General features: G+C 49.2%; 1 protein-coding gene across 2 annotated transcripts in view; it reads right to left on the reverse strand.

The window, feature by feature from the left end:
- The window catches only part of LOC111153486 (golgi membrane protein 1), a 59,311-nt gene extending 34,290 nt beyond the window's left edge, over positions 1-25,021 (reverse strand). Inside the window, exons 1-3 of one of the 2 annotated variants that reach the window (XM_022512529.1) lie at positions 24,893-25,021; positions 13,830-13,977; positions 11,836-12,015 (exon numbers count right to left, since the gene is read on the reverse strand). In XM_022512529.1, the coding sequence (XP_022368237.1) occupies positions 11,836-12,015; positions 13,830-13,958 (309 nt within the window). In that variant the 5' untranslated portion in view covers positions 13,959-13,977; positions 24,893-25,021. The remainder of the gene's footprint in view (positions 1-11,835; positions 12,016-13,829; positions 13,978-24,892) is intronic. The other variant, XM_022512528.1, reaches the window with a different exon arrangement.
- Between the last annotated feature and the right edge of the window lie 1,715 nt (positions 25,022-26,736).

Below are 26,736 nucleotides of genomic sequence, written 5' to 3' on the forward strand. Positions count from 1 at the left end.
AACCAACAGAGGAACTGCCCCCCTCCCTGCGGGGCTAGTGCAAAGGGCTGCGAAGGCTGACTTCACTTGGGGGGCGGGGGCAGGAGCCCTGGGCTGAACCCCATCTGTGAGCATTAGTTCTTCTGTTTCTAAATGGGGAACTGAATGATGTCCCCACCCGCACCTGTGAGAAACGCCTTGGCTCTACAAAGTCTGACTCTCTGCAGATGGTTGTGTGTGTAGGGCGGGGGGTTACGCAGGACTAAAGAACTGAATCCTATGGGGTTACAGCAGCCCACTCATTGTTCTTGAATGCAAATAATCCCAGAATCCCACTGGTGGAGCCACAAAGGAAATAAATGAAAAGGTAGGTCCAGGGGTACCTGGGTCTAGTGGGTTAAGCCTCTGCCTTCAGCTCAGGTCATGGTCTCAGGGTCCTGGGATCGAGCCCCACATCGGACTCAGCAGGGAGTCCGCTTCCCCCTCTCTCTCTCTGCCTGCCTCTCTGCCTACTTGTACTTGCTCTGTCAAATAAATAAATAAATCTTAAAAAAAAAAAAAGGTAGGTTAAATGTTCCTCATGTATTTTACAGCAAACACTCGTCCTGCAGCAAGGGGTTAAGAAGTTCAGAGATAGGGACGCCTGAGTGGCTCAGTTGTTAAGCTTCTGCCTTTGGCTCAGATCATGATCCCAGGGTCCGCATGCGGCACCCTGCTCAGCGAAAGCCTGCTTCTCCCTCTCCCACTCCCCTTGCTTGTGTTCCCACTCTTGCTGTGTCTCTCTGTCAAATAAATAAATAAAATCTTTAAAAAAAAAATTGTTCAGAGATGAACAGAGGGTCAAGGGGTTCTGAGTCCCCAGATGAGACAAAAGCTGGCCACAGGACCACCTCCCACAGCTCCTACAGAAGGAGGCACTGACCTGCTCCTTCTGGGGAGAGTACCCATCCCAGATCCAAGAGCTGAGAGCAGGCATGTCCACGGGGATGGCTTCTCCCCCCACTGGACACAGGACAGCAAACGCATCTGCTCAACCCCCAATCCTCCGGGCAACTTCAGCAATCCCGTGCAGCAAGACCACATCTTCGGGGCACCCCTTCTGTGAGGAATTAACCCCAGTCCCCTTCCCGTGGAGGTGGGGGGACAGAGGGGATGGAGGCTCAAAGCTCAGTGCAGGGACAGTGCGGAAAAGGGAGTCTGAGGTTCTCCTTAACAGTCCTCACATGGGAGGTGAATGACTTGATCACAAACCTGTATGAAGGCCATGTCTAGCCAGCAAACTGGAGAATTTATAATCGAACAAACCCCTTTTTTTCCAGGGGCACAGATTTCGAAGGGACCCCCCTCCCATGTGCTCGCATCTGCCCCTGCGCAGCCCTCTCCACAGCCCACCTGCCCCTGGCCTGGGGATGCCTCCTCCGGCTCCTCAGACCATTTTCCCGACTCCGTCCCTGTGGGATTTAAATTCTGATCAGATGCAGTCACCCGACACTGAAAGGCAGAGCAGTTAGGACGTTGAGTTACAGGTCAGAGCCGGAAGTAGGGTGCTGTGGCTCTGGGCTAAGGCTGCAGCGGCCTCCTAAACTGCCATCCAAGAGCTGCCCCTGGACGGGGTGCTCTTCCAGACCCTTCCCACCTCTCTATCGGCACCTACTTCCCTGCACTCAGCACCCTGGAATGGTGTCTGTCCCAAGTGGCCCTGACAGACCCACCAACCTGTCTTTCTCCTCTGCCATGCAATGGGCATAGCCCGAACACCTGTGCAGCTCACAGGTCAGACACCAGCACAGCCCGGACACTTGCACAGCCCGGACATGGGGTACAGCCCCGACACCCGCACAGCCCAAACACCAGCACAGCTCATAGCCTGGATACCCGCACAGCCTGGACACCCACACACCTCAGACACCAGCCCAGCCCAGACTCCCACACCGCCCGGACACCCAGCAAAGCCCGGACACCCAGCACAGCCCGGACACGCAGCACAGCTTGGACACCCACACAGCTCATAGCTGGGACACCTGTAGAGCCCAGGCTCCCACAGAGCCCAGACACCCGCACAGCCTGGACACCTGCACAGCTCATAGCTCAGACACCCGCACAGCCCGGACACCCGCACAGCTCGGACACCCACACAGCTCAAAGCTTGGACACGGGCACAGCCCAGACACCCACACAGCTCACAAATCAGACACAGCCTGGACACCGGCACATCTTGGACAACCGGCAAAGCCAGGACACCCACAAAGCCCGCTGCATCCCTGGCCCCTGCCCAGCACCCCACAGAATAAATTCTGAATGGACAGAAGTAAGATACAGAAAATCAGTACAGATTAAAAACAGAAAAGCACTTCTAGAAACCCTTTGGTCTTCAGTAAAACACAGTGATAAAAGGTAGTAAAAATAAAAGAAACTTTGTATCTGCACAAGTCTGCTCTGGTTCCCCTGAGAAAATCACCTCCTCAGAAAAACGTCACCACTTTCTCAGGTGCTCAGGAGAAGCTGCCAGAGAGAGAAGCAGCCAGGACCCTCCGAATGCTGTAGAAGTCCTACAAGACACACGTGCTCGCAGCCTGCGTCCAGCCCCGCGGGCCCCTCCTGGCCAGTCACCCCAGTGGGTCTGCACCTTGCTCAGAGCTAACCACACTGGGCTGCCGGCCAGGATGGTCCAGGAGCTGGGGAGAGCTCTCTGGAAACTCTCAGGTAGGAGAAACGACCAGAGTCCTTAACGTTAGTCACTTCCTCTTTAGAAAGTCAGTCTTGGAACCAAATGAAGCTAGAGTCGTGGGGAGCAGCCCAGCCCCGAGTTCAAACCCCGCATGGGAACCCAGGAGCCAAACCAGATGGGCCCACCCGACCTGCTCACCCACCCCTCACAGCACTGAAGCCCAGGCAAGGCGACGTGCTTTCAGACCACATACGCCCCTCGGGTCCACCTGTCAGGGAGGCAGGAAGCTCACTGCTGCACAGTCACACTGGCAGTGACAAAGGGGCCGCAGGCTGCTCCTCCCTCCGCCTCCCCCCTCGATAAGCTTTTCTCTTTCTGGACAGGAAACCCTTAACGTGTCACAGCTATGCCCTCCCGCTCTGCAGGCTGGCCCTGCCGCTTCCCCCGCCCCCCACTATAAATGAAACGTTCCTCAAACCTGTTCCTTCACACTACTACAGCGTTAATTTACAGATTTAACACCTAAGTGAAAAGTTCAAAGGTCTAGGTGGAAAAACTGCAAGAAAAGAGCCAGGGAGAAGGTCACAAACATGGCTAAGGAAAAGGACACAATTTCAGACACTAACTCTGGAGACCAAAAAAGCGAGCCCAGTAGCAGGAAGCTGGGCGTTCCCTGGGTGAGGGGCCACGGAGTCCTCGGGGTCACTCAGGCTCCTCCACTGGGCATTTCAGAGATGAAGGGGAATCTGCCCCTGACGGGCCTTTAGGGCCACCTCCTGGCTGTGAGCAGCACCTAGTGAGGGTTTGGGGGGCACTGGAGATCTTGGTAAGCCTTCAGACCCGAAATCATCACCAGCCTTCTGACAACAAAATAAAAGACTGGATTAACACACCCGGCACCAGATTTAGGAGAGAAGAACTTTACAAGTGGGTCTCCACTAGCTTTTGGCAAAAACTAAAATCTGAGGATCTGTTTTTACTTATGGCCTTTAAAATCTTATTTGATATGTAAACACATATTTAGTGTTAAAAAAAAAAAAAAAGGTGAGGGACCCCTGGGTGGTTCAGTCGATTGAGGGTCTGCCTTTGGCTCAGGTCATGATCTCATGGTCTTGGGATCAAATCCCACAGTGGGCTCTCTGCTAGGGAGCCTGCTTCTCCCTCTGCCTGCTGCTCCTCCTGCTCGCTCGCTCTCTCTCAAAAAAAAAAAAAAAAAAAAAAAAAAAAAAGGGTATTTCACTGGAAATGTTGTGGCTTAAAAACATGACTCCAGGGGCACCTGGGTGGCTCAGTGGGTTGAGCCACTGCCTTCGGCTGGGGTCATGATCTGCTTCCTCCTCTCTCTCTGCTTGCCTGTCTACTTGTGATCTCTGTCAAATACATAAATAAAATCTTTAAAAAAAAAAAAAAAAAAAAAAAAACACATGACTCCAAGGCCTCAGGTGCCGCTCCCACAGGTGGAGCCTGGTTCCCACCCTTTCCAAACTGGGCTGGCCTTAGTGGCCTACGAATGTTGAAGAAGTGACCCTGCTGATTTCTGAAGCACTCAGTAAAAGGCCTCATGGGTTGGACCACGTACCCCCAAAATTCATGTCAACCCAGAACCAAAGAATCCCCTTATTTAGAGACAGAGTCTAAGCGAATAGAATGAAGGTAAAACGGAGTCATGAGAGCAGGGCCAGACTCAGCAGGACTAAAGGGAAGAGGTGAAAGTACAGAGACAGGGCGGGGGACGGCCAGGGGAGGACGGAAGCAGGGGCTGGAGGGACACATCTACGACCAAAGGCTGTAGGCAGACACCGGGGACCAGAACTGGTGAAGGAAGGATCTTCCCCTAAAGCCTTCAAGGGAGCACAGCCCTACTGACACCTTGGTTTTGAACTTCTATCCTCCAGAACCTAGAAAGAATACACTTATGTTGTTTTAAGCCACCCGGTTTATGGGACCTTGTTACATGGCCACTCTGGAAAATGAATATAAAAGGGGACAGCTTTCGGCAGGCTCTCTCTAGGAGCCTGGCCTCCAAGCTTCAAGGAGGCCTAGCAGCCACTCAAAAGCCACACAGAAGTGTTGTAGCCCTGACCCCACCATGGTCTTAGGTCACCAACACCAGACACACAAGTGAGGGAAGTTTCAGGCCATTCTGAGCCTTTTGGTCACCCAGACAGCGAACCGTGGAACAGAGACAAGTTTCCCCTGAGCCCTCCCAACTGCAGATATACATGAGCAAAATAAATGCCAGCATGGCTTTAAACCACTACGTTCCGGGGTAATTTGTGATACAAAAATAGATAAGCAGAACACCACACACACTGTTCACCTGAATGACGTGTGTCTCTTCAGACTCAAAACAGTCACCTGTGCCAATTAGGGATCAAGGTAGACTACAAATGCAAATGCTATAAAATGCTACAAAAGCAAACATTCATGAAGAATATTCTTGCTGGGGGCACCTGGGTAGCTCAGTGGGTTAAGCCTTTGCCTTCAGCTCAGGTCATGATCTCAGAGACCTGGGATCGAGCCCCACATTGGGCTCTCTGCTCAGCAGGAAGTCTGCTTCCCCTTCTCTCTCTGCCTGCCTCTCTGCCTACTTGTGATCTGTCAAATAAATAAAATCTTAAAAAAATATTCTTGCTGGAAATGGTCACCTCCATGCCCATAAGTTGAAAGTTTCTGGGCTTTTTAATAATGTGCAAATACCAGATGTGTTCGAACGTGTTTCTCATTTCAAGAACCTCCCTTATGTTCCACCATCTTCACAGCATACCTACGTTTATAAAAGCTCGAGTATAACAATCATTTATAAAAGCTTAGATGTAATCTGCACGTTTTAAAAAAGGCATGAGGGGGAAAAAAATAAATAAATAAATAAATAAATAAATAAAAAGGGCATGAGGGGTTCTCAGTGGCTAATCTCAGAGTGATGGAATTACATGGGATTTTAACTTCTTTGTATTTTTAGAACAGTGATAGTATTTCAATAATTTATAAGACAACTTTTTTGAAAGTTACTTAAGGCTGCCTTACACAGTCACTTCTGCTGCTTTCAAAAAACTGAAACCCCCCTGTCATCTACAGCTCAAGAAGCGACCACACCTGTGCTCCCACCAAGTTCTACAAGTTCTAGAAGTATGCATGAACCTGTCTACCCGCATTCATGCAAATCTTCACCACATCCCCTTCTGCAGAACACCAGGAGGCAGGGAAGAAGGGAGACAAAGGGGCGCCTGGGTGCCTCGGTCCATTAAGTGTCTGCCTTTGGCGCAGGTCAGGATCCCAGCAACCTCACCAGGGAGACTGCTTCTCCCTCTCCCTTTGCCCCTCCCCCTGCTTGTGCGCTTGCTCGCTCTGTCTCTCTCAAATAAAATCTTTTAAAAAAAGGGGGGAAATGAAAACAAAAAGGTCCATCTTCAAGAATCAGCTGAAGTCTCATCTGAAGTGTTTATGATCAAAAACTCAGAGGCTTTGGGGGCACCTGCGTGGTTCAGTCGTTAAGTATCTGCCTTTGGCTCAGGTCATGGTCCCAGGATCCTGGGATTGAGCCCAGTGTTGGGTTTCCTGCTCAGTGGGAGCCTGCTTCTCCCTCTCCTACTACCCCTGCTTGTGTTTCCCCCTCTCACTGTGTCTCTCTCTGTTAAATAAATAAATAAAATCTTTAAAAGAAGAAAATCAGAGGCTTTGGTTAAGATAAAAAAAAAGCAGTAGGATTTGATTCACATTATTGAGACAGAATCTGATGGTCAATGCTCTGGCCACTGGACATCTGCAGAAGTTAAGAAATATAAACTATAACCACTAGAATTCAAAATAGTAGGGGGTGAAACAGGTGACGGTGGTTAGGGAGGGCACTTGTCATGAGGAGCATGAGGTGTTTTGTGGAAGTGTTGAAACACTATATTGTACACCAGAAACTAACATAACACTATGTTAACTACACTGGAATTACAATTTAAAAAGAAATTTATCATGGTGGCGATATTTGGGCAGAAAGGAAAGAAGGAAGGGGCAGAGGAGAACACAGAGGACCTCAACTTGATAATGGTTTTGTTTTACATAATTTCTGGGGGAGGGACACACAGGTATCAGCTTATTATCCCTCTGACTTCTCTTCATGCCCTGTTCCTTCCTACAAACCCTGCTCCAGAGCTCATTCCAGCACCACAGCGAGGCTGTCTGGAGCTCACCTGGTGTCTCACACTTGCCCACCCGTTCCAGGTGACCTCGAAGGGGCGCCTGAGAGGCTGGTCTCAGGACCGAGGACCTGCAGACACACCCATATCCCAAGGCTGAGGGAGCTGGCAATCTTGGGGAAAAAAAGTGAGCAGGAAGTTTGCAACTTGGCCCATCTTCTAAAAACTGTCAAGGATTCTAGTAATGCGGGTAAAGATATCAGAAATACCTTAGAAAAAAACAGTATCCACATCTGTTACTTTGTAACGACACTGCCAGATTATTTTTAAAGAATTCTCTCACTTCATCATAATGCCCTCCATTTTAAAGTCATTTCATTGAGAAAGGGAAAAAAAAAAAAAAAACCCAAAAATGAAAACCCTGATATGGCAATTTTATTTTTAAGAGTGCGATACTGCAAAATGCCCAGTAGCTCCCCCATCGGTCTCCAGATGAACCCCCCCACACCCCCGCTTCTCTGGGATCTGAGCATTTGGAGAAAACCATGCACCCACACGTGTGTGTACCATCTTTCAGCAAAATTCAATATTCTCCCAGGCCCAGCACCTGTAGAGTCAGACCCAGCGTATTTTTAAAATCTGTACGTGTTTGCAGAAGCTCCTGGGCGACCGTGGTGTGCTGCCTGGCGAGGCCGGGTTTCTCTCAAATAAACAACCAAGTTCTTAAGGGCCAACAGGATAAGCTGAACGGAGAATTCTGCACCACTGATCACTGCCTAGCAGCAGAGGCTTCCACAGGGAGCACAGCTGCCTCACCACAAGGTGTCCTCGTCATCCATGGCCCAATTCGGAATCGAAGAGTGAAAGGGGAAAGAGCCTAGAAGCAAAGGAAACCCGGACTCGGCCCGTGGCTTCTCCCACAGAACAGGACACTCAGCCTTTCCACCAGAGTTCAGCCTCTATCATTCAAACCCGTGCTGTTCGAGATTTGGCCACTTATATTTAAAACTGAGTAAAATTCACAATTCAGTTCCTCGGACCCACCAGCTACATTGCCAGTGTTCAATAACAATACGTAGCCGGGACACTGCACAGCAGAGCACAAACAGGACACTTCCCTCCTCCTGGGGAATTCTACCACACAGTGCTGACCCGAAGCATTCCATTCATGACCCCATCATCCCTGGTGGGTTTGGCCTTCGGGCTTCGGTCCACCCTCCCACGTGATGACTACAACACCCCCCAGGGCAACAGTGCCCACCCAAGGCAGGGGAAGGTTCCAGGAGGTCAGAAATGTCTAGGGCACGTGACATTTGCAAATCACCCCCACCCAAGATGCCGACCTCCCCAAAGTCCTCCCATGGCTGAGAAGCTCTATTCCACCACCAGATGATTCTTTAACATTCTGAAAAAGAGCCTCATTCCGATTCACACATGTGCTGACCTCCCAAGTGGGGGAAAAAAAGAAAAAAAAAGGGGGGGGGGAGAAGGTACTGGTGTGACAGACCAGCCCTACTTCTCCAGAACTGCCTGGCCACAGAGAATCTGGTATTTTAATGCCTGAGAATTTGGAAATGGGGCCAAAAGAGAAGGAGCTGGACTACCGTGTTCTTTTGAAGCATGGAGATAAATATAGGAGCCCATCACCTAACTTCAACAACTATGGACTTGGGCCAGCCTGGTTCCCTGTGGCCCCACTCACACCCCTTGTGTTATTTAGGGATGGAGAATTCTGGAGGACAACCCTCCTCCCACCATGGCCCTATGTCTGCACAGAGCAGAGGGAGGCTCCCCTGTGTGGGCTCTCGGGGGTCTAGGCCTCCACCTGGGGGAAGGTTTACAAACTCTCTGAGCCGAAGCACCAGTCTCATGAGGCTGCTGAGACAAATCCAGGACACGATCCCTGGGGAAAGCTTAGTCTGGCGTCTGGCGGTGGCGGTACAGAGGCTCCCGACCGGGAGCTCCTGTCATGCTGGGGAGGCGGTCACTGTTACCTTTCCTGTGGTAAGCAGGAACACTCAGCAACACTGAGCTACATTAGAATCAGCAACACTGGTTCTAACGGCCACCCCAGCATCTTTTAATCCTTTCCTAAAAGTAGGGCAATTTTGTTCCATGGTATCAATTTGGAAGTAAAAAAAAAAAAAAAAAGGTCCACCTTCCCCCCACCCCAAAAATAGTGTTATCACTTCTGATGCTGTGGTTTACGACTATCTCTATCTTGATGCCACTGCTGTTACTACAATTACTGGGACTAGCTGTAATAACACCAGCTCCCAGTTTTTGAGCTGCTGGTCCACGTCAAGCATTGTGTCAAGCCCTCTGTAAATATTATCTCACCGAATCCTCACAAGTGTGGCTGTGAGGGGGATTCTGTTGCTCTTCTCACTCGAGAGCTAAGAAAACAGACCCAGAGAATTTAAGTGACTTGCCTAAAATCATAGAGCTGAGGAAAACAGGATTTGAACCCAGGTCTGCCTGAATGGACAGCCTATGCGTTTTACCACCACACCAAGCTACAGCTAAACTCCTCCTGGAGCTAAGGGACTAGCCCCCACCCTCAAATTAGAAGAACTTTCTATCACATATTTTAAAGGTTAAAAACGTTCTTCCCCAGTGGCTCTCAGTCCCGCTTTCAAATACGTATTTCACCCTCTTGACTGGGACTTCCGAATTTCCAATATGTAAGCTGCTTATTACAAATACAATAGCCTTCCCCACCCCATTCCCAAGCAGCTTGGAGTGGAGGGGGTGGGAGAGCTAAGCCCCCTTTTAAAAAGAATCCATAAAGCTGAAGCATTAAGAACCAAGGTAAAGGGGCGCCTGGGTGGCTCAGTGGGTTAAAGCCTCCGCCTTTGGCTCAGGTCATGATCCCAGGGTCCTGGGATCGAGCCCCGCATCGGCTCTCTGCTTGGCGGGGAGCCTGCTTCCTCCTCCCTCTCTCTCTGCCTGCTTGTGATCTCTGTCTGTCAAATACATAAATAAAATCTTTAAAAAAAAAAAAAAAAAAAAAAAGAACCAAGGTGAAACAGTCACCTCATTTCTGGCTGGAAGATGTTCCCACTCGTCTCTTCCTCTATAGAGAAAGGTGTTCAGAAAATAGCTCCTCAATCATATTTCAAAGAATCCCAAGTTTGTGCTCTTATCTCCACGTCAGATTATACTCAAATGAACCAGCATCTCTATCTTGAGGACCTGCCTGTGGGACAATGCTCCACGGACTGCATTACCAGGAATTCTCTTGGACAAACACTTCTGTGCTCAGCGTGCTCTGAGGGGTCTGCCCACCCAATACGGAAGCACGGTTGTTTGCAGCCCATTTCACAAGGGTCTGGAGCCAAAGTAGTGCAAACGCCACCAAAGCCGAATGCCCACGAGCTGAAATTCACCTGCAGCCTCTTTTCCTTCTCCCCACCCAAACTATGCACCCGCACTTTCATGCAACACACCGAAATCCCGGCTTGGAGGAGAACAAATGAGAGATTATCACTCCCCAAATTTGGGATTTCGCAGGGCAGTGGAATTTCGGAAGCATTTGGTAGACTGACGGCAGTTACGAGAAAAGATACTTACGAGCGACAAGCCAACACCTCACACAGCCACACAGCCATACTATCTTCTATCGCTACCATTTCAAAAAGGAAAAAATTTAAAGTAAAAACCGAAAAAAGCCAGAAGCTCAGAGTAAATGACAATTCTTCTTAAGAGAGTAGAACTTTCAGGCACTGACACATGGATGTACAGGGGTGTGGCGGCAGGCAGACAGTCACAGGAAACACCCTCCCTATTTTCCTCCCTCCCTGCGGATGGGACAACAGCTTCTAGACCACAGCTGGGCACTCAACCAGCCCCGACACCAGCCCCTCCCACCCACCCCCGGCCCAGCAGGGGAGCCCATCTCAGCAGAGGCCCTCCCTCCTGGGATCCCCTACCCCAGCCGCACACTCCCCAGTAACCAGGCAGCGGCCAGCAGCCAGACATGGTCTCTGCATGTCCTACAAAGCCCAGACTAAAATCCTGCCGACTTTGCTCCTGGAGAATAAACTCTACTTTCCCCCAGAAACAAGCTTGAAAGGGATCGGTCTATGACACACTGTGAGCCATGTCTACATCCTACTGCAGTCAGTTAAGGGGGATGGAAGGAGTATAAATAGTGTCACCCGCAATTAGGGGACATTAAAAAGCACTTCACTATAAAATGGGAGCCATTTTCAGAGAAGAACTACACATGTGTGAACACGGCACAGTACCCCGCAAATGAAGAGAGCATTTCTCTAAATCAAAACCACGCAAGTGATCACCTTCCACGCGTCAGAATGGCTAAGATCAAAGAGACGAGAACTGAAGGTGCTGCTGAGGATGTGCACAGACGGGAGCCCTCGTGCGCAGCAGGTGGGAAGGCGTGCGGGTGCAGCCGCGATGGAAAGTGGGATGGAGCTTCCTCAAAAAAGTAAAAGTGGAACGACCGTATGATCCAGCAATTCCACTTCTGGGTATCCACCTGAACAGAAACACTACTCTGAATGGATACATGTACCCCACATGCCCTGCAGCGTTATTCACAACAGCCAAGGGAGGGGAGCTGCCCAAGTGTCCATCGACAGATGAACAGATAAAGTGTAAAAGCACACAAGCACACACACACACACACACAGGAGTACTACACAGTCACAAAAAAGCAGGAAGTCTTGCCATTTGTGACAACACAGATGGACTTGGAGAGCATTACACTAAGTGAAATAAATCTGAGAAGGGCAAACACGCCATAGGATTTCACATACATGTGGAAAGGCTCACAGATGAAGAGCAATCCAGTGGTGGCCGGAGGGGAAGGGCTGGGGGTCGGGTAATGCAGGGGAAGGGGATGAAGAGGGACAAACGTGCAGGCCTAAAGAAGACAGGGATGCAAAGAACAACTCGGGGAACCGCTGACATGTGACCTGCTCCCCCTCATCACATGAACGCCCTCCCCACCGCTCCTCCTCCCAGCCGAAGAACTCAGCGGTGTCCCAACTGGCATCTGGAACAGAACTAAGGGGGGAACAGAGCAGGTCTTGCCTTTTCGTCCTGGTAGATCTTGTTGACGCTCTCCAGCTGCGAGTCGTGGCTGGACTGGATCCGGTCGAGCTGTTCCCGCTGCTTTTCCAGCTCTCCCTGGAACTCGTTCTTCTTCAGCTCCACTGCGCCTCTCTCCGCAGCGGCCCTGCGAACCCGGCCCTCCAGCTCCAGGATCCGGGTCTAGGAGGACAGCACAGAACATGAGGGGAAACCGCAAGCTGTCCCTGCAGACCTGGCCGCTGGAAGGAGCTCCCTCTGAGAAGCCAGCAGCAAGCCCTTTGCTGGAGGTGTGCTCCCAGGCCCCGTAGGCAGTGCTGCCGGGCCCTCCTGGGTCCCCTCCCCAGCGCCACACTCCCCAGCTCCCATTCCACTCCTCCTTCCTAACCAGGCAGCAGCCTGGGGCAGACATGTTCTCTGCATGTCCTGCAAAGCCCAGATGGAATTTCTGCCAACTCTGCTCCTGGAGAATAAATTCTTCCCCCCAAAAATGTGCCTGAGGGGGTTCTGGTAAGAGCAATCTTGGAAATCAACTGTACAGAAGCTATAATTTTTCCCAGAAAAACCATATTACAAATAGAGGAAGTCACTTCTCTGGGCTTCTTGGGCACCCCAGCTTATCTCCCAAGAAATCCCACCACGTCCCTCCCGGAGAGTCTGAGGCCTGAAGGAGGGAAATCCATGAAGTGCCTCCCACTTCCCCAGGTGCTCAAATATTTAGTTCCGTTGCCCTCCCGCTGACAGAGCACTCAACCCTTCGGCAGACAAAACCTCTCAGAACAGATTCAGTTCTCTAACTCGGGACCCCAAGCCCACGTCTGCCCAGAGACCAGCTCCCGCGGAAGCTCCCAGGAAAGCGCGGCCGCCTTGGGTTGGCTGGGACAGGGGCAGGCTTTCAGGGCTGAGAGCCCCAGCTCTGGGGAAGAGGAAAGGCTGGGTTGGAATCCCCGCTCCTGGTGTACTGCCCCTGTCTGCGTCAGGATCTGCGTGCCTGGGAAGGGGAGAGATGAAGTCCCAAGCTCACAGAGTTTGTTTCGTGTCCTAGAGCAGAGCGTGTATATAACGCCCTGTTAAAGAAAAAATCACTCGGACACTTGTGAAAACGGGAAGGAAAACTTCCTTCAAGGCTCCCGCAACAGGAGTCTGTTCAGGAGGGGAGAGAACCGGCTCCACTCTGAACCCAGCTGAGGCAGCTAAGGGTTTGCAGCCAACAGCAGAGTGAGGGGCCAGTGGGGGGAAAGTGTCAAGAGGGGACCTCAAGGGCAGGGAGATTTCTTGCTAAAAGCAGGCAAAGGGCTCAGACATCAGCAAGAGGGAGGAGGTGCCTGATCAGATATTGGGGGGTTGGAGAGGACTTAGCCAGAATTCTTTGCTAAGTGGGCTGGGCAGGCTAAAGGCGAGATGGCGGGATGGCGGGGGGAGCCAAGACGAGGCCTAGAGAAGAGGGTCAGAGATGCCGGACTGAAGTCTGGTCAAGGAGAGTCCCCGTCTCAGCTCAGCACTGTCTGACCCACAACACACAACCATAAATGGGGAAGCTAAAATTACCGTCCTTGAGTGAGGACTTGAACAACTGGCACCTATAGAAACACACTTCCCACACCCGTTGTTACCCAAATGCACTTCCAACACCACTCTGAGATCTGGTGTGGACTGGAGGACCCAACGGCTGTTGCGGTGACGAAGCAAGTGGCCTTCCCAGAACCAGCCCCAGGGGATCCATGAAAAACCCTTCACTCACAGGCCAAGCAGAGAGGGGCGTTCTGGGAGCCATCCTAAGTCACAGAGAGGTTCTCTCCTACCCAAGTGCAGAGTGGATGTGGAGAGTCTGGCCTGGGCGGTGTGTGGGGACGTGGGGAGCCCCAACCTCGAATTACAGAGTGCACAAGCCGCTGAGCGGGATGCCTTAGGGAGCGGTGGACACCAGGGCCCTGGGACTCCACCACCAGCCACCCGAAACATGGGGAGACGCTCATGCACCCAGATGAGCCAGGCACCTGGAGATCGACGCTCCGGGAGCTGGCGATCCAGTAGTTGAAGCCCAGGACAATGATGCAGGCCACCAGGGCAGCCAGCACAAGGGGCGGCGACTTCATGCTCCGGCGCCCGTTGCCCAGTCCCATCATCTCAAAGGCTGGGGCGAATCTGCCAAACAAAACAGCAAAGAAGCCTTTGTGCTCGCAGTACCGCCCTGGGAGCAGACCGTGTCCATCCCCACCACCAGCAGGAAGGCGTCTGTGCCTCCAAACGTGAACCTGTGGGAAAGAGAAGACCACCAGCAGGCCGGCCCCCCAGGACAGGCTGCTAGGAGGGAGCACGGCCCTGGGAACCCACCGCCTGCAGGGAATGTCTCCTGCACATCAGTTTCCTCTTCTGTAAAATGGTGTTAAGTGCCTTCCCCATCCTCCCCACCCCCTTCTCCCCGCCTCCAGGACAGGTTAAGAAGGAATCAACTCTGTGAACAGCAACAGCAAATGTTAAATGCTTCCACATCACTTTAGGGGGAAAAAACCCATTTCTCACTGCTCCCCAAAGAGGCCTTTTTGATTCAAGTCCTAACAAAGGAGGGCTTTTCACCTTGGAGAGAATTACTAAGGACACCCAAATAAAGGTTTGTTGTGCAAAGCCAGAAAGCACCCCGGAGGAGTGTGGATGCCCACTGAGGAAGTCACAGCCAGCGTGGACCACCCACTCACACACACATACAGGGTGTTGCTGGCAGGCGGGCAGTGCCGGCCCAGGCTTCCTCTCAACGCTTGCTGCTCTCCCCGTAGAGGCCATCCACGTTAGCTAGAGAGCTGCAGAGAGCATTACCTCTGCAGAGAAAGCCAGACACAGCTTCAAAAGGTAGGTGACCAAGTTTGCTCATGGACTTCAACCCAAGACCAGGTGTGCCTGGATACCAGCCCCAGAACCAAGCGCAAGGAAAGCTGACCTTCCCACGAGGCGGATAAAACAGGCCTTATCAGAGGAACGTGGCAGGCACCATAAAGGGCATCTCTGTGAACAGGGCCTTTTTTATGCCAGATGTGGCCCACAGTGGAGGAAAGACCTCCCAGGGACTCAACCTCCAGGTTAAAGTTCATTCGAGCAGAAACAGAGCAGAGTCCACAGGACCAGTTTTCCCCCTCAGGTGTTCCTGGTTAGGCACGTCCCTGGGAGACCGCTTCCATAATAATCAGGTACTAGTGTGGACGTCTAAATGGGGTAAATGAGCGCTGCCTGGAGTCACCTGAAATAAAGGACCATCAGAATTCCGAAGCACAGGGGCACCTGGATGGCTCAGTGGGTTAAACCTCTGCCTTCGGCTCAGGTCATGATCTCGGGGTCCTGGGATTGAGCCCCGCATCGGGCTCTCTGCTCAGTAGGGAGTCTGCTTCCTCCTCTCTCTCTCTCTCTCTGCCTGCCTCTCCACCTACTTGAGATTGAAATAAATAATATCTTTAAAAAAAAAAAAAAAAGAATTCCGAAGCACAGAGCTGACCTCAGCTTCCCTCACCAGCCCCTGGCCTTTCAGGGTGAGAGAGGGGAAAAAATTTAAAAATCCATTATCAGTGGAAATCAGCAAGCCCCATACATATTAAAGGAGAGTAATGCTCAGAAATACTAAACTTCTAGAAAATTTTGTATATCTGCGGATACATGTCCTGTATATATGTCTCCACTGCCTTATATCTGATTTTCATCACAAAACAGTCTTTTTTACTCTTTTCATACTTCAAAAAGTATATATAAAACTACAAACACAACTGGGGAGAAAAGCTGCACAGTAAAGTGTGAAATTTGAAGTCTCCCTAACGGTGGCATCCTCCTATTCCAGTGGCTCTCGACCCTCACAGGACCCCAGCATCACCTGGGACCACCCAGGACCCCAGCATCACCTGCGATGGGGGCGTGGGCCCCACTCCTCCACTTCCAATTCAATGGCTGTAGAAAAGGACCAGGTGTTGGTAGTTCTCAGTGTCCCCAGGTGATTCTAATATGCAGCGAGTCTTCTAGATGTTTCTTGATGCTTATACAAGCATCAACATACATGTTTTTAAATCCAAAAAAGAACATTCACACTGTTTTGTAAATGTCAGGAGTCACTTAATCATACTTCTTATCACACTTTTTCTCGTAGCAAATTATAGCTTGTTCTTTTCTCTCGGAAGTTCTGGAGGGGGCTCCACTGTGTACCAGCATTTATGTAACCAGCCTCCTACAGAGGGCAATTGGGCTTATTTGCAACCACGCTGCCACGAACACCCTTGACATCCACACCTGTGTTTGCAAGCTTCTATCCAGGTGTGCGAGCCCTTACACACAACTCTGAAACCCCAAATGCTCTAAAAGCGTTTTGGACAACTAAACAAGAGAACTGTGAGTGAAGGACATATAGGAACCTTCTGCACTATGTTTGCAACTCGTTCATAAATCCAAACCAACTAAAAAATTGATAGATCTTACTCAATTGGCTTTCAAAGCACTTCCAATAATTTACCCTCTCACTACTAGTGAGAACTACTACTTACTACTAGTATGAGAACTGTTTTCTCACACAGTAACACCAAAATAAAACTTTTTGATGTTTGGCAATCCCATCAGTAACGATATTTTAAAATACATCTCTTGGGGCACACAGCTGGCTCAGTCCGTATAGCATGTAACTCTTGATCCTGGGATGGTGAGTTTGAGCCCCATGTGGGGCATAGAGCCTACTTAAAAAAAAAAAAAAAAAAAAATTCTTTAGTTATGAACATAAATGAGCACCTTTTCATTTACTGGCCATTTGTTCATTTGGTGAAATGCCTTTTTATATTCTCTGCCTATTTTTAACCTTGGGTGTTCATCTTGTTGATTTGTAAGAGCTCTTTGTATGTTAAAGATAAACAAATCTTTGGTCTTTCATGGCAATGGTCTTTCATGGCAATAGCTTTTATTCTCAATTTTTCGTTTGTTCTTTGAAATTTTTTGCCCATGGTTTTTGGTTATCAGTGGTGTTTTTAAAACACTCTAATCTTGCCAATCTTTTTTTTTTATTGTGTCTGGATTTTGTTTTGTACTCAGGAAGACATTTCTACTCTAAGTTTAGAAATACAAATTTGCTCATCTATCCTCTCAACACACCTATGGTCTCATATATTATCTTTCATCCACTTGGAATTCCCTTTTAATGTTAAGAATAAAAAATACAAAAAAAAAATGAAGTTTTGGTTTTATGTGTGTGCATGTCTGTAATGGCTAGCCAGTTCTGTCAGCACTCTTTATGGAAAAATCTACTTTTACCTAGGGCTTTGAAAGCCTATCTTTGTCTATACTTAATTCCCTAGCAATATACTTCTAGAGGGGGGGTCCTTTTATGACCTTTTATTTTATCCCAGCAGATATAAGTCAATGGATGGGTATACTACAAGTCTGAAAAGAGTAAAAACTCAATTCTCACTTCAAGGGAAGTATTCAGATGATCATTCAAAATGCTCCTTTCTTGAGCCAGCCAATGAAAATGTAGTGAACAGCTATAAGAGACAGGCACCGTGCTGGCACCGAGCAGCTCAGGGCAGTGTTAAGAGAACAAACTCTGGGACCTATTGGCCAGTGTCTGACCCTAGTTCCACCTCTTAGGAACCACAAGACCTATCTGAGCATCACTGTCCTTAAGGATACTTGAGAATTAAATGAGTTAAGATATGAAAAGTGCTTAGAACCACATCTGGCACGTAGTAATTGCTCAATAAATTTCAACTTCTTCTTCTTATTATTAGAGATGGAAAGATGAATAAGAAATCATTTCTAGATCTAGTGTTTTCCCCCATTTTATAAAGAAAAGGTGATGAATGTCGCTCTTCTACCACCTTTCTACTTTATGGGAACCAGCCTTATGCTTAGTCCTATGGACTCTGCTCTCAGTGCAGCAGCGGTAACTCCCATCCCCTGGGGCTGACTCCCTGCCCCAGCACTGGGACGTCCCAGATAGGACCACAGTATGACAAAGAGGGGTTCCAGGAAGCCAAACATGATTCTGGTCTCAGAAGCCCCTCACTATGGCCCAGCCCTTGGCTGGCCAGGAAGGTATGCAGCTGCCCGGAGGGCACAGTTAGGGGAGTTTGGGGCTCCCTATGGACACAGGGCTGGCCAGCTAAGAAGGTGAGCAGGAGGAAGGGAGGCCAGCACCGAGCCTCTGGGTGGCAAGGTGCTGCGGCACTGACTTCCAGGACTGTAGAAACTCCTGCAGCTGAAAACAAAAGGCCAGACACAGGTAGGAAATGAAGACTAGGGCAGTAACTCAGAGCCAGAGCTTACAGGTGTCAGATACCATGAAGGCTCTCCTGCCCCCACCTTAGTTCTGTGGACCTAGGGGGTGATGCAGGAGACGTACTCCATCGAGTGTACTAATATTCATTAAAACTGAGGCTCCAGAATGTGTTTTGTCTCGTATTTGATTGTCAGTATCTGACATACCAAAAAATGATTAACTCAAATCAGCTAAACTCTGTGAAACCCCAGGTTTCCCTGGAGAAAAAGGAAGTGGATGTTTCTGCATTAAAAGTGTCTTGGTAAATTGGAAATGTGAAGAAACTGTACAATCCTTCCTACTGGCTTAATTTAAAAAAAATTCAACCTGAGGAGCCTGGGTGGCTCAGTGGGTTAAGCCTCTGCCTTTGGCTCAGGTTATGATCTCAGGGTCCTGGGATGGAGGCCCGCATCAGGCTTTCTGCTCAGAGGGAGCCTGCTTCCTCCTCTCTCTCTCTACCTGCCTCTCTGCCTACTTGTGATCTCTCTCTCTCTGCGTCAAAAAAATAAAATAATTCAACCTACTGGTTAAAATTATTATTTGCATGTTAGACAAAAAATTTTTTGTAAAAGAAAAGAAACCTCTTATTACTTTTAAAAAAAGGAAAGAAAAGAAAAAGCACCTGAAAATGAGCAACCTGTCAAATATACTGGCCCCTTGAACCTGCTAGTTAAATACTTTTATTTTTTCTCATTTCCTTATTTCTTTTTTTTTTTTTTAAAGATTTTATTTATTTATTTGACAGAGAGAAATCACAAGCAGGCAGAGAGGCAGGCAGAGAGAGAGGAGGAAGCAGGCTCCCTGCTGAGCAGAGAGCCCGATGCGGGGCTTGAACCCAGGACCTGGGATCATGACCTGAGCCGAAGGCAGCGGCTTAACCCACTGAGCCACCCAGGCGCCCCTCATTTCCTTATTTCTACGTAGGTTGTTTTGTTTGTTTGTTTTAAGAGAGCCAGAAGAGAGCACTCAAGCCGGGGCAGGATAGGCAGAGGGAGAGAATTTTTTTTTTTTTTTTTAAGATTTCATTTATTTATTTGAGAGACAGCATAAGTAGGAGGTAGGGCAGAGGGACAAGCAGACTCCCCACCGAGCAAGGAGCACTGACACCTGGGATCATGACCCAAGCAGAAGGCAGCTGCTTCACCGACAGAGCCACCAAGGCGCCCTGGAGAGACAGAATCTTAACCAGATTCTACACTCAGCGCAGAACCTGACGTGGGGCTCAATCTCGTGACCCTGAGACCATGACCTGAGCTGAAATCAAGAGCACAACCAATGGAGCCAACCAGGTGCCCCAAGAATTTATTTTTAAGTAATCTCTACACACAACGTGGGGCTCGAACTTACAACCCTAAGATCAAGACTCACACGCTCTATGGCCTGGTAGGTCTTTAGTCACACAGGCAAATACTGTACAAGAGAGTAATCGAATCAGAACATCGTGTTACACCAGCGTGACCCCTGCAGAAACAACACAGCTGCTCTAGCAGGAGAGTCGCACCTTTCTTCCTTCTCAGAGGAAACGGCCTCACCTGGACCTTGGAGAGTCTGAGCAGGAAGTCCACAAGACCCTCGGCAGTGAGCACACAGGCCTGAGAACTCCCTGTTCTGCACAGGTGAAGGATTCGGTCACCAACATTTTTCTGAGGGTTTAAAAATACCCTGCCATGCCCCAAGAATGTCCCCAAGCCAGGGGTCAGCATACCAGGCCCACAGGCCCGTTTTGTAAACACAGCCACAGCTGTTTTCTGGCTACGCAGCAGAGCTGGTCCAAAGCTACTCGTGGGGTTATTATTCGGACTCAGCGGGTCAAAATACTAATTATCTGGTCCCTTAGAGAAGTTGATCAACTCCTGCTCTAAACCATGAGGGTTGAATGACCAGGTCCACAGCACTCTCCTTAAATTGCTCCAAAAGCTTACCAGGAAGTGCAGAAAATCTCTCACTACCCCAATCTCCAATTATAAACATGTTTCCCCAACTCTGGAGGCTGACAGTTTATAAATGAAAAAACTTCAACAACATGGTGATCACTGTTAATAACACTGTACTGTATATCTCAAAGTTGCAAAAAAGAGTACATCTTACAAGTTCTCACTGCAAGGAAAAAATGTTGTAACTGTGGTGACAGACGTTAACTAGATTTATTGTGCTCATCATTTTGCAACACACGCCAATACTGAATTGTTACGTTGTACACCTAAGACTAGCATATGTCCACTATACCTCAAACTCTTTTTGAAGAAAAAACTTTTAAAGTTCATGTGCATGACAGGGTCCCTGAGTGGCTCAGTCAGTTTGGCCTCTGCCTTTGGATCAGGTCATGATCCCGGGGTCCCAGGATTGAGTCCCACACTGGGATTCCTGCTCAGCAGGGAGTCTGCTTATCCCTCTCCCTCTGCCCCTCCCCCACCACTCCACCCCTACTCAGGCTTGCTCTCTCCCTAACCCACTCTCCCCTCCCCCAACCTTTCAAATAAATAGTTTTTAAAAATTCATGTGCACGTTTAATATTATGCAGTGGAAATACCAAAGAGCGAGATGGACAAGTGAAAATGAATGAGAGGAACCAAATTCTTTTTTTTTTTTTTTTTAAGATTTTATTTATTTATTTGACAGAGAAAGCACGCACAAGTAGGCAGAGTGGTAGGCAGAGGGAGAGAGACAAACAGGCTCTCCACTGAGCAGGGAGCCCGACATGGGGCTCGATCCCAGGACCCCAGAATCATGACCTGAGCCGAAGGCAGCCACTTAACCGACCGAGCCACCCAGGCGCCCCAAGAGTAACCAAATTTTATCCTGTTTTTTTCCAACACTTGAAATTTTCTGAAGAAAGGCCACATCCCATGTGGATGCCAAGACTACATCTTGGCAGGAACTCCCGAATTTTCCTCCAGTTCAAGAGTTGCCAAACTACAGCCCAAAGGCTGAATCCTGCCAGCCACCTGTTTCTGTACACTGCCCATACGCCTAGTTTTCAGTTTGTTTTGTTTTTAAAGATTTTATTTATTTATTTGACAGAGAGAGACACAGCAGGAGAGGGAACAGAAGCAGGCTTCCCGCTGAGCAGGGAGCCCGATAAGGGGTTCCATCCCAGCACCCTGGGATCATGACCTGAGCCAAAGGCAGACACTTAACAACTGAGCCACCTGGGCACCCCAAGTTTTCAGTTTTTAAGGGTTGAAAAAATAGAATAGTTCATACATGAACAGCACATGAAGTTAAAATTTGGACGTCCATAAATTTTTATTAGGACACAATGACTCTTCATTTATGCCTTATCTGCGGCTGTCAGACTGTAAGAACTGAGTCCACCAGCAGGGCACCGCCTCCCGGAGGGCAAAGAAGATGCTCCATCGGGCGAGGGAAGAAAATCCTAGAGTTACATTAATTTGTATCCAAAAGTGTGAGAGCAACTACGTTTCAGTAATTTAACTATCAGATAAAAATAACTTGCAAGTACATACATATACTAATTATGTTATTTTATACTACATTACATTATGCTAATTCTATTATACTACCATGAAATAAATACTAACAGTGGTAATAAGAGTAGAAACTGACTCTGCATTTTAAGTCTCTCTGTTGAAGGTCACAAGTCACCACCCTCTGAGGGCCCTGAAGAACTCCTCTGACTCAGTTCGGCACTGAGCGGTGGGCAGACAAATTCTAACTACACTAAACCTTACAGAGACTAGGAAGCTTTACCATTCGTATAAAAGGCACGAACTGAATTTACTCTGATAAATGTAAGCATGGGCAAACACAAACCCACCGCTGGGAAGGCACAGGTTTCTGATGCAGTTCTGCGTTAGCCATGTCACAAAGTAAAACCTATGGTGATACAATCAGATCTGACAAGAAACAGGCCAAAAATACTTACAATTCAAGGAGTATATGAAAGAGGGGTCTACTCCCACTGTCACTAAGCATGAATCCAGCCCTGAGGGTATCCTGGGCCTTGAGATATGAGACAGTAACAACAGGACGTGCACCTAACTGATAAATTTGCAACATACAGGCCAGGGCTAACCATTTTAATTGAGATAATTGATACGTAACACTGAATTAATTTTAAGTTTTTGTTTATTTCTTATTATTTTTAAAGATTTTAAAAATAAAATAAAATAAAGATTTTATTTGACAGAGAGATGGTGAGAGAGGAAACACAAGCAGGAGGAGTGTGAGGAGAAGCAGGCTCCCTGCTGAGCAGAGAGCCTGATAAGGGGCTGATCCCAGGACCCCAGGATCAGGATCGTGACTTGAGCCGAAGGCAGATGCTTAATGACTGAGCCACCCAGGCACCCCAAGTTTTTCTTTTTTGAAGTAATGATAAAGATCAAAAAAGTTTGGAAACCACAGCAAACTACCGTCTATATCAACATGCTCAGATTATATAGTACTCTTCGTATCTTTTCCTCCTGTCAGGCATTAATTAATCTTCAAAATCTTAGCTAGGGGAAGTTCTATTAAAGTTCTTATAAAAATAAGACCAAAATATTATAACAATCAGAGAAGGCATGATCTTTTTTTTTTTTTTTCCCCTGGAAATGTAGGAAATTACTGTGTGAAACAAAGTAGACTCCCTGGGAACCTGGTAAGCATTTCTGAAACTTCAAGCCAAGTTTTCTCATGTAATGTCATCACTAACTGGAAAAGTCTAGAAAAGAAAATGACCACAACCTAAGAATGTTTTTTGCTAGAGGAAGCGGGAAGCAGGAAGCAGGCAAATGAAATACCACTCACACTTTTCAAAGGTTCAGACAAAACATATCAAGACCATTCTTCCTACTTTTGTGGGCGCGCGCACACATGCACAAACACGTGCACACACACATACACACACAAAACCAAACCAAAACAAAAAACTAAGACTTTGTTTTAGCTTTTTTTTTTTTCTTTAACAACAACCAAAAAAGAAGTGTTTCTTTTTTCCTTATCCCAATGAGGGATGTTACTTCTCACCTTAGGTCGTTAAACAGGTAATAAAACAATACAACCACATTAAAGCCAGGGCATGGGGCCTCCTATCCCTAATCTGGGCCTCCTGCCCTCCCTTTCCTGGGGCTGGCCTTCTCTGGAGGCTAGGCCACCTTCAAGCTCCCCTTCACTAAGGTACCAGCCAGGGGGCTGTGCTTCCCCAGGCTCTGCCTTTTCTACCCTTTGCGCTTCAGATGCAGAAAGCCTGTCTGCACATTCACAGGATTTTCAATAAGGTCAGCAGTTTCCTCCCTGCTGGGGGGAAGGTGGCCACACAAACCCCTAGGCCAGACACCGTCAACCATCCCCACTTCTGTTTCCGTCCCACCCCTCAAAAAATAACATAAATACAAAATCTTTTCATCCCCCATCAATAACTAGGCCCATGGCCAGCAATTAGAAAGGAGATGGCATCCTTTGCTCCAGCAGCAATGTCATCCATATCTGTTACCCGCCCCCCCTCCCGCACTCCCAACTACTCCTTCCTCTCATTCTTGGTCCTTCATTTTTGAACAAAACTGATGGGGGAAAAATGTGATAACCTCTCCATAGGAGAACAAAATACATTTGGAAGAGCTGATAGTTTTCTTTAAACATCTTCAGAATTCAATGTCTTTTTGACCACCGATACCTTAAAAATTGAGTTCTGGCCCAGGGACAGAAATCTTACTAAATTACTGCTTTCTATTCACAAATAAAATTATTCTTCCCGTGCATAAGCTTACCTTAATCTTCTTTAACACAAGCAGGAGAGGCCAGAATGCCCTAGGAGACCCACAAGGACCAGTCAGCCTAGAGACTCCACTGCTCCCCGGTCTCATGCTCCAAAAATTTCAGAAATACTAAAAGTGCCTAAATTTGAGTGAGTCTGATGGCTGTAAGCCAAACAGAGTCACTCGAAAGCTGTTAAATATTTCATCAGACTGTGGGACATCTTAATAATCCTACCCCCAGGAATGTCCCTCAACATTTGCAGAATTTCGAGCTTGGGGCCTTGGAGACCCCAAACCAGACAAAGAAAATCTCAGACCCACAAAAGCCACACAAGTTTGGTTAGGCAAATTTGGAAAACAGATATCTGAAAATGACCAACAACATCACCGCATTCCCAATACAATGGTCCTTAAATTCCGCTAAAAAGAACATCCATCAAAGTAGGTATTTTCTTACTTTACCTAAAAAAGAAAAAATCATTACAAACATCAAACACGGTGTGAAACAGAAACGGTATATAAAGTCAGGAGACAGTTTTTACAGCAGAGCAGAAGTTCTGTGGATGCCCCCACACAGTCATGGGTGGGAAACACACGAAGGACGGAACCTGGAGCATCCCAGAGACCGGCTCCGGATGCTGCGGCGGCTCGCGACCCAGGGACCCGGCGCCCAGCTCGCGGTCACCTGCCGGGACGCGACCTCTGCCAACGTGGGCGCCCGAGCGCCAGGACGCGGAAGCGAGGGCGCGCGGCGGCCACCCGCTCTCCCCCGGCGCCCGTCACGCCCGCGGGACCCGCACTAGTGCGACTTCGGGCTGCACGCTTCCGACTTCGGATGCCGACGCGCGTGACACAGCGGAGAACAAAAAAGAAAGGCCCCGCACGCCCCAGACCGGCCTCCGCCGGGGCAGAGAGCCCTCGCACAGCCCCTCGCGACGGCCGGGGGCCTGGGGGTGGCGGCGGCCCCGGCGCCAAGGCTCCGGCCCCGCGCGGGTTCCGGTGACAGGCTGCGGCCAGGGCGCGGGCCCCGGGCCGGGAAGGACGGGGGAGAGGGAAGGCGGCCAGGGCGGCCCGGGAGCCGCGCACTCACCTCCTGCCGCGGCTCCGGCGGCCCCTCAGCGCTGCCCGCCCGGCTCCAGGAACGCCCGCTGCTCTCCGGCAGCCGCCGGACTCGCGCCCTCGCCCGCTCCGCGGCTTGCACCCCGCGCCGCCGCGTCTCTGGCCTCCGCAGCGGCGAGTCCCCGCCCCCGGACCGCGCAGGCGGCGTGGGGAGGAGGCGGCGCCGCGAGCGCGGGGCGGCGAGGCCGGGGGCGCGCCCGGACGCCGGCCCCACGGTGCGCGCGCCCCAGCCCATGACCGCCCCTCCGCCCCAGCCCGGGCTCCGGTGTCGCGTACCCTCCGCGACCGCCGTCCCCATCCCCGCCCCACGCGGCTCCGAAGCAGCAGGGGAGCGGGCCCCGAGCGTCCTAAGGACGTGCAAGGATGGGAAGCGGCGGCGCGGAGCGAAAGGACCTGGAGGAGTGACGACCTCTCACCTCACCCCCAACCCGGGCCAGAGGGAATTTTCTGGAATGTAGGGCCGACTCTATCCAGCGCCACCCACCTTGCCACACTCGCGTCTCCTTCAGTGGTCCCGGCCCAAACCACCCAGAGGAAAAGGGGCCAAAGGAATAGCAGGAATTTAGGGGGTCTAGCCTCACAGATTTGACTTTTATCTTCCACCAATCCGTCCCAGTTCCTGGTCTCCCCACGACTGTTTATCCCTCAAGCTTTAATTTTTCGGCCTGTGGCCCTCCGGACTCCTTGTGGGTAAGATGAAGATTCTCAGACGCTGCTCAAGTGTGATCTTCTAGTACTCTCTGAGGACGAAGCTCGGGAGTCTGATTTTTAAACAGCGCTCGGAACGCACGTTTGCTCCAGAAGCCCCGCTAGGCCACGCCTCCCTGAGAGGGTGCCACAAAACGAATGATCTGCTGGATACCCATTCTAGAAAATTCTAAAACACTGGTTCTTAACCCTGACAGCACTGGCCAGACGTTAAATATATATATATATATCTGGGAGCTTTTAGAGTATTTGGATGCCAGGGTCCCACCTCCAGAGTTCTGAGCCCAAACATGGGTAGTTTTGTTTGCTATAAAGCTTGCCAGATAATTATAACATATGGTCAGCACTAAGAATAAATTCCAGGTTTATCGCTTTTCGAGCCTACCTAGCTCTGACTTCTGGAAAAGGAACCTCTTCCTGTCACCCTTCCCAGCTCGCTCTCTCTCTCTCTCTCTCTCTCTCTCTCTCACACACACACACACACACACACAACAACTACAGCAACAAACAACACAAGTAAATACACAAACTCCTAAGGGAATGCTCGCAGCCAAAATGGTTTTCAACCAGAACAAAGACTCACCTTGAAAAGACCACCAAGATTCCTTACTACCACTTGAGCATGGTCTCAAATTCAGGAAAAGGATCCTTTATGAGCCAAAAACCTCCTAACTGAATTTAAGTAATAGAGTAATAGTCTATAGCCCAAAATGATATTTTTGTGACCTGCTGTTAGACCATTGTCCTGCTGGACCAAGACTGCAAAAGCCAGGGGTGCGTTGGACATCCGCCTTGTATCACTCCTTTCTAATCTTCTACTAACTGTAAGTGACTTGTATCACTCCTTGTATCACTCCTTTTCGGATGACTTGTATCACTCCTTTCTAATCTTCTACTAACTGTAAGTGACTACAATCAGGATTTTTGGGTAGGTACAGTAAATTGCTCCTTCTGGCTTCCCTAGTTATGTTCTGCCTTCTTAGGCTGGTGGGCCATAACTTGCACCTCATTTGCCTCTAACTAAGGTTCCTTTGTGTGACTAAGCTAGTGATTTTTTCCCCAGTTTTATTGAGAAATAATTGACCTACCTCTCTGTGTAAGTTTAAG

The sequence above is a fragment of the Enhydra lutris genome, unplaced genomic scaffold (assembly GCF_002288905.1).
Source record: "Enhydra lutris kenyoni isolate GAN:26980312 unplaced genomic scaffold, ASM228890v2 scaffoldscaffold33, whole genome shotgun sequence".
Lineage (NCBI taxonomy): Eukaryota > Metazoa > Chordata > Mammalia > Carnivora > Mustelidae > Enhydra > Enhydra lutris.